The sequence below is a fragment of the Zea mays genome, chromosome 2 (genome assembly GCF_902167145.1).
Source record: "Zea mays cultivar B73 chromosome 2, Zm-B73-REFERENCE-NAM-5.0, whole genome shotgun sequence".
NCBI classification, from domain to species: Eukaryota; Viridiplantae; Streptophyta; class Magnoliopsida; order Poales; family Poaceae; genus Zea; species Zea mays.
Genome location: NC_050097.1, coordinates 151,172,081 through 151,179,539, shown reverse-complemented (window position 1 = coordinate 151,179,539; position 7,459 = coordinate 151,172,081). Strand labels below are relative to the sequence as shown.

The 7,459-nt window shown below is 38.9% G+C and overlaps 2 protein-coding genes across 2 annotated transcripts; both read right to left on the bottom strand.

Annotated features, from left to right (window-relative positions):
* Positions 1 to 3,735: 3,735 nt before the first annotated feature.
* Positions 3,736 to 4,675, bottom strand: LOC109939275 (uncharacterized). The gene is made up of 5 exons (XM_020549337.2): positions 4,511 to 4,675; positions 4,328 to 4,438; positions 4,170 to 4,248; positions 3,977 to 4,081; positions 3,736 to 3,892 (listed from the first exon to the last, which is right to left on the bottom strand). The coding sequence occupies exons 1-5, from the start codon at positions 4,672 to 4,674 to the stop codon at positions 3,755 to 3,757; spliced, it is 597 nt and encodes a 198-aa protein (XP_020404926.1). The 5' UTR covers position 4,675; the 3' UTR covers positions 3,736 to 3,754.
* Positions 4,676 to 4,742: 67 nt separating this feature from the next.
* On the bottom strand, positions 4,743 to 7,066 carry LOC103647113 (uncharacterized). The gene is made up of 5 exons (XM_020549022.1): positions 6,655 to 7,066; positions 6,191 to 6,570; positions 5,764 to 6,093; positions 5,392 to 5,658; positions 4,743 to 5,300 (listed from the first exon to the last, which is right to left on the bottom strand). The coding sequence occupies exons 1-5, from the start codon at positions 6,800 to 6,802 to the stop codon at positions 4,743 to 4,745; spliced, it is 1,683 nt and encodes a 560-aa protein (XP_020404611.1). The 5' UTR covers positions 6,803 to 7,066.
* Positions 7,067 to 7,459: the final 393 nt, after the last annotated feature.

Sequence of the window (7,459 nt, the reverse complement as noted above, 5' to 3'; positions counted from 1 at the left end):
TTAATAATTAAACGAAATGACTTACATGGCAGTACATTCTTCAATTTATAATCATTTTTTCAGATATCATGTTATAATAATTTGAAAGAGAAATATACATACACATATATTGAACAACGTTATAATTAATATAATATAAATAAGTACCATTCAATATATCATAAGCATTGTCAAACAACGCATACATAAATGTACTCTAAATCTAAACTAATTAAAATACAACTGTTTGCCCTTGTGCTTCTCCCTGTTCTTGATGACTCCTACACGTCCGGTGTTCCTCCGGCCAATCACCATGACCACGTTGCCGACGTCAAACTTGATGATCCTTGCCTATGTATTATCTCCCTATTAGCCTTATCCAAAGCCAAATCCATAATTCTAGATAAAGCAAGTAATTTATCAGCAACAAAAGAAGTTCAGATTAAATACGAAATGAAATATAACAATCCTTTCAGAAACTTGGAGGCATACTTGCTATATTGCAGTTGTGGACCAAGGGAGCCGAGCTTTGGATTTCCCTCGACTTCACGCAGACGATCTTTGAGCAGGGACGTTGGTTTCACATCCTTTATGTCAACAGTAAGGTTCTTAAATAGCACCTGAAATCCCAAAAGAACATTTAGCATGGCCATGGGTAGCTAGGGCAGAAACACATAAATATCCATAAAGTTCATGTGATCCAAAACATTGAAAAGACAAGCACCAAAGTTGCAGTTGTATAATGAACAAAATCTCAACATACTCTCATCTCATCAGGATGAAATATCCATAAAGTTCACAAAAAATCATACCTGAAATGGTGCCTCCAAAATCTTAATAAGATTTGCCAACTGAAGCAATACATGGCCTGTCACAACTCTATGCTTGAAGGATGCACTTCCCAGAAGATGAAGAATAAGAGGGAACAGATGAATTGTGCTCTTTGGATGAGCTCGCCCAGCTAAAGCAGTAACAGGTCCATGGCGTTTGCCAACCATAACCTGCTGTTCAACTCATCGCGGTTAGTCAGCCTTATGATCTTATCAGTGCTAAGATGATCAGTTATGCACTATGATTAGTCATGGTTAGCCAGGCTGGTCGGTGCCATGGTCGATTATGGTTTGAAAAAATTGCAAGGCAGCATTCAGATTGCATTGATATATCCAGCACCCATAATGTGTACAGTTCCAAACAATACTACCAAGCGACCTTTATTGCAGAACATACTTTTTGCTTTCAGAATCTGCATGGATAAGTTGATGCTAACTAATTAATACATCTGAATGTTGTACATCTACCGTGGGCACAATTTTAGTATGGCACTTGGTTATAGATAAAACAGAGATGTTCCACATGGAAATGATACATGAACCAACATAGACGAAGCGCAAAGACAGCAATGTACCTTGCTTTGGCTTTGGTCACTGATGAATGAACCAACGCTCTTGAACCAGCGTACAAGATTGCAGTGATCCTTTACATAAAGCCAAGCTTGGAGAAAACGGAAGAGCTTCTCATTTATGCCGCGGGCTTCAATGTAAAGATGAAGTGCATCACAAACCTTTTCATCCAACTCTCTGTCCATTCAAAAAACATATAAATATAATCAGTAGAAAGTAGTGCCTTAACACACACATATGTTCCTTAAACCTTTGGTTGTGTTGCATCAACCAAATTTAACACCACCACATGAACCAAATCTAGTCAATCTGAAGTTTGATGAACATGGTAAAGAAGTGTTACACAAAGAGGATTGCCAATATTACTTTCAGTACCTTTTATGCATTGCACGCAGAACATTGAATAGGAGCTAAGAAGGCACATGCATTACTCCTTTATGACATCAGTAGTTTCACAACTGGCCCGTCAACAGCCAGTCAGTAGTCATACCAGATGAGGAAATTTTCTACCTAGCTAGTGGGGTTCCTTTCTTCAGCGCCGTTTCTCTCAGGTTACGGCAGCATTGCACATTCAATGAACCTGAACAAAGAGATAGTGGAGTTCTGTGAAGAGGCTGGTATTGGGATGATACAGTATCTGGCACCCTACACCACACAGCAGCAGTGGAAAGCCCACTTTGGAGCAAGGTGGGAGACATTTGAACGGAGGAAACACAGATATGATCCCCTAGCCATCCTAGCGCCAGGACAGAGAATATTCCCGAAGGCGTCACTGCCATTGCCTTTGTGACAGTTCCTGCTACTTGAAGGATTCTGTAGAGCATATGTTGTACAAAAGTGTAGGTAAAAAGTATCCCCTGTAAAGACAATATCTACGGAAGGTAGCTAGCCTGAAGAACACAGCATAGCGACTTTTTTTATAGTGGCCAAAGATACCACAGAGCAGTACTTCAAAGTGGAGCAATGTCACCTGAACTCTGACACCTTTGGAGGCAATCACTGGAGGATCGTAGCAGTCCAAGAAACATGTCTGTTGTTACAGTGTTGATAATTGAGACGTGCTGTGATGATGAACTGATCACTAACCAGTATCCCCGTTATCAACAGTGCAGAAAGTTGCATGAGGGTAGTAGTGCCTTGATTAACAAATAACATTGCCTGTTATTTCACTTGTAACTAGCAGCTCATCTCACTCAGGAGTGCCTGCGTAAATGTAGCAGGTTTACATTACTTTCCATGAGTCAGAATATTATATGCTCATGCAAAAACAGTAAAGTCTCTTATCAATCATGGTACTCAGAAACAGAAAACGTTTTGGAATTCTCTCAAGTTGTCCATTCAACCTTAGCAACTTGCGGTGTGAATTTGAATAACAAATAAGAAATCAATATCACAGATACTGAAACAGAAGGTTGTCAAGTGGTGGTGGTGGTGCGTAGTGCATGCAAGAAATCAATTTTAATGCTGAGATCATTCCTCTGGTAACACACAATAGTACAACGAAAAATCAATGTATGAAACATAATATCATATATAATTTAATTGCAAACATGTGAATCAATTTATGAAATAAGGCAACAAAATAAACTGACAATATCCATTACATGATCTTAGTAATACAAAATCAACATAATCAAAATACTTGCTCAATGGAGTTCACATATTGATGAATGATGATTAATCATATATGTCTGAATAAAACAGTTACCTGCACTTTGGATGAACTGGATGTATATTTTTTGTGATATCCACTGCCCATCCCAAATTCAACAAAGAAGTTCGATGACTTTGGGGGTGCAACATGTCCACTCATGACAACTATAAGTAGAGAAACAGGACCAAATGGCAGTGTGTTCTCAAGTCAATGAAGTTTAGACTAAATAACGCGTACCTTTGATGTAAGCTTCAGTACAACGATGAGGATTCCCTGCCACTCTCCACGCCCCCACCTCGTCGGGCGCCACAATCCGGATTGACACCTAGCCCTATGTACTATATGCTGAAACTTGGAGAAAAATCTAGATGCATATGTGATGTCCATCAAATATATGAAAGTAGGATGACATCATTCATAATTACCATTATATATCTCATAAATAAACATTGTCAAATAGCTCATGCATAAGCGTACTCTATATCCAAACTAAAATACTAATTAACAAACTTGGTAATCAATTGTTTGCGCTATCGTTGTGCCTAACTAAATATATATGAAATCAAGTCTCCACACTGGTGCGGCCATTCCATATTTTCCTGTACAACAAATAGGAGAACACAATAATTATTAGTTAGACACATATGAACACCTCACAATGTGGCATATGATGTAAAAGGTTATATGAATGTAACATCTTACCTAGGAAGCAATGCTAGATTTAGTTATATGAAGCACCCTCAACCCTGCATGATCCACCAATGTCTATCACCTCATTCATGAAGAAGTCGAGCAACCGTTCTCGGACATTTGCTATCTCATCAGGCAATAATGGACAGGTTGCAAAACCAGCACGACCCTTGAAAAACAAAAACCATGTAAATATTTATAACGTCATATTGCATATGTTTGAGTAAAATAGAATGTAGACTATAAAAACAACCTGAGGATATCGATCACGGTCCAAACTAAGATTATCCGCAAAGGATAACATGTGGTACATCACATATTGTCCGCAAAGCATACTGCCAGGTGGTTGTATGTGTGCCTAAAAGATGTCATTCATAAGGAAAATATCCAGCGGGAATGTCTAATTATATGTGTTGCTAATAATTTCAGGTTAAGGACATGATTACCTGAAAATGTTTCCATATAACTGTGCGACCAAAATTCTTGTTATGGCGACCTTTTTTGTCGACATAAGCACCAAAAGCCCTACAATAATGGTGACTAACGGTGTAAATAACAATTGAAATATAGAGGAAAATAGAATTATGATAAAGGTAATACCCACTCGTCGAATAGCTTCTTAATACTATAGCAGCTAGGGGATTGGTAACCTTTGGAGTCAATATTGTACACTGTATTCCATTTTGGGAAAATAACTAACAAGGCCCAATGGTAACTGAAATGACGAAGATAGAACATTAAGATACAGATTAAAAAACTATAGAGTGTTATTAGTGCTAGGCCTTACCCTTCCTGGCAAACAACAAATATGCACTCCTTGTCCTGCTGAGCAAGCAATGCTTTCACAATGTATGCTTCGACTTCATCAGCCTCTTCATTGATTCTCTTTAAAATGATCATCTCTGGATCTAAAAAGCCAACTATGCCTCTGTATTTGTCTATCTTCCTCATGCATCTATTAAAAGAATAGTTAGATAAAGAACAAAAAGTAGACACTTATAGGAAATGGTAGATCTCACTCACAGCATCCAACTCCGATGTAAGGATATGTCAAGGGCAAGATCATTGTAGATGTGAAATACATCACTGAATTCTACTGCATAGACCCCAGATTTTTCAAGAAAATCATGTTCTTCGTATCGTACCATGAAGTGTGTGGCACTTTGCCTTCGAGATATTGGCGTGGTCATAGCAAAATACCATTTGTGGAAACACTGGCTCTGTTTACCCATCCTCTTAAGCAATGCACTAGATACTAAAGGCTGCCCTAGCACAAATTGTTTATTATTTGGAACTGGTGGTGGAGATCGTTGATGAAAGGGGGGAGTCCAAAGGGGATCAAGACCATCATCTTCTATGTTTTTCTGTTGTGAAGTTTTTTGCTCCTTCTCTTTGCTTTTGTTATGTTTTCTATGCTTATGTTTCCTCTTCTTACTAACATTGGAGGCACTATGTGTGACATCTATATCCTCGGTACCCATTGTTGGTGTTGGCATTTTATCCTTTTCAGGTGTGTGATGGAGTACCTGAGGCGATGTGTGTGGGACTTGTTGAGGCTTTGCATGAACTGTTGTTTCCTATGTAAAATTCAGAAACAAGTACATGGCATTAACCAAGTTGTGAATAATAATAATAAGTTCATTAGGTTGAAGTTACCACAAAGTGTACCTCTGCTAGTTGTATGCCTGACTTAGGCCATAACACAAATGAATTTTTGGCTTCGCCAAGAGTGAACATATCACCACCAGCGATAGGAATAGGGAGTGGAAATTCCAAGAAGTTGTCAAACACAAAATCAACCTGCACTTTTGTGTGGTCATCTCGCCGCTCAATCCCATGGACGGTTACAACATCCTTTGGAGGGTAAGCCTGCCCTCTAGCGACCACAACAGATTGCGGACCTATCTGCACCACCAACTTGCATTTCATCACCTCCTGAAATGTTAAACATTGGAAGAATTAAGGGAAAATGCAGAATATTAGTGGAACATTGATTATGTTATCTGATAAGTCATATGTGCTGCAAGTAGATGAAGTTACTTGTAATGAGTCAACTGAATGATGTGTTGCATGGTCTGGTGTATCAACAAATTTTGAAGATGAGCAACTCTCAGAATTGTTTAATCGACGCTCCATACTGTGACACAGGGCTGTCAGTTTCTCAAACTTGGCCTCGTACTCATCCACAATCCTCTTGACATACTCTTTCGTTCTTCTACGTTTCTTCTTACGAGGGCCATCACCTTGAGCAAGACCCATCCCTAAACCCACATAAGCACTCACCCCTGTTGTCCTCCCTGGATGATTACTCCCTATTGCTGTTGCTAGTATGTCCATATTATCCAATGGTGTAAAGGTACCAGCTACTGACTTTTCATTTAGATCTACTTGTAAAAACAGTTTTATGTGTGAACCAAATATGGTAAGAAAATTATATGGACAAGTTATGTGTGGAGAGGAACATTACAATTTTCTGTATGATTGGATGCGACTCTGTTATGTTCACATCGCCAGAAGGATTCCTCGCCCTTGCCCAATCCTTATGACGACCATCTGGCATGTCTTGAAATGGAATAGATTTACCCTCGGTTAATGCTTGTGCATCTTCCTTTGCCCATTTTCTCTTTTGTACAGTATAGCTTCGCCGACCTAGTTTTTGTCGGAACTTATTCATGCTTTGGCTTTGCTTGCCCTTTTCTCCTAGAGCAATATACTCATCAGAGGTAACCCACTCCACAAAGTCTGGCCACCACTCTTTCTTGAGTTCTGGATAGTCCTCAAATGGAGTTTTGTCCTTCTTGACATAATTTATATTTAGTTTCCACTTGAAATCCTTCCATGCATGGCCTGTACGAATAAAAGGAAAAAAAATTATAAATCCCAAGAAATGATGCAAACAGGATCAAACAATCTGGAGAAGTCAATCCTTACTCATAGATTTCAAAGCGACCTTCTTAACATTGAGGGTATGGGTTTCATCCCTTGGCATGACAAATTTCTTTGAAACATCCTCCCATAGGTTTGATTTTACCACTGTAGGCACTTTTCGCCAATCCTTTATCCTAATATCAACACGCATGCGTGCTATATAACCACAATAACTTGAGAATTCATTGACATGTTTTACCGGTGACTGGGCAATCCCATTTTTATCAAACGTAAGACGACGGGGACCTCCTTTTTCTAGCTTCTTGCATTTGGCGTGACCTCGTTTCGTTCTATGCCTGGCAGAAGTACAAGAACCTTTTTCGACAATGTCCTCTGAATGCAAGCTAGTGGAAGATGAGGTACTTGTGGACCCAGAGGTTTTTGAAGTTGATGACCCAGATGTATCAGAAGATGACTCAGAACTCATTTGATCCTATTGAATTAGCGCCATCAGTACCCATTGTACATAATTATATTCGAAAACAATATAGGCATTAGCAGCATCAAAGAATATAGATCATTAAACTATATTGATACACTATTAGTACTTCTACCTTAGCAAATGTGCAAGAGACATGTTACATTTGAACCCAATTCTATAAATTGGAAATACATTAGCAGATAGCAGATAGCTAATCCTACCCATAGCACACATAACAAACATGATCGAAAAAATTATACAACAACCAAACCTCTAAGCAACATTTATCCATCTTAATAAACACTACAGGGATCTTGCCTGGGAGCAACATTTATCCATCTTAATAAACATTTATCCATCTTGCCTGGTACGCGGCCGTGGGACGAG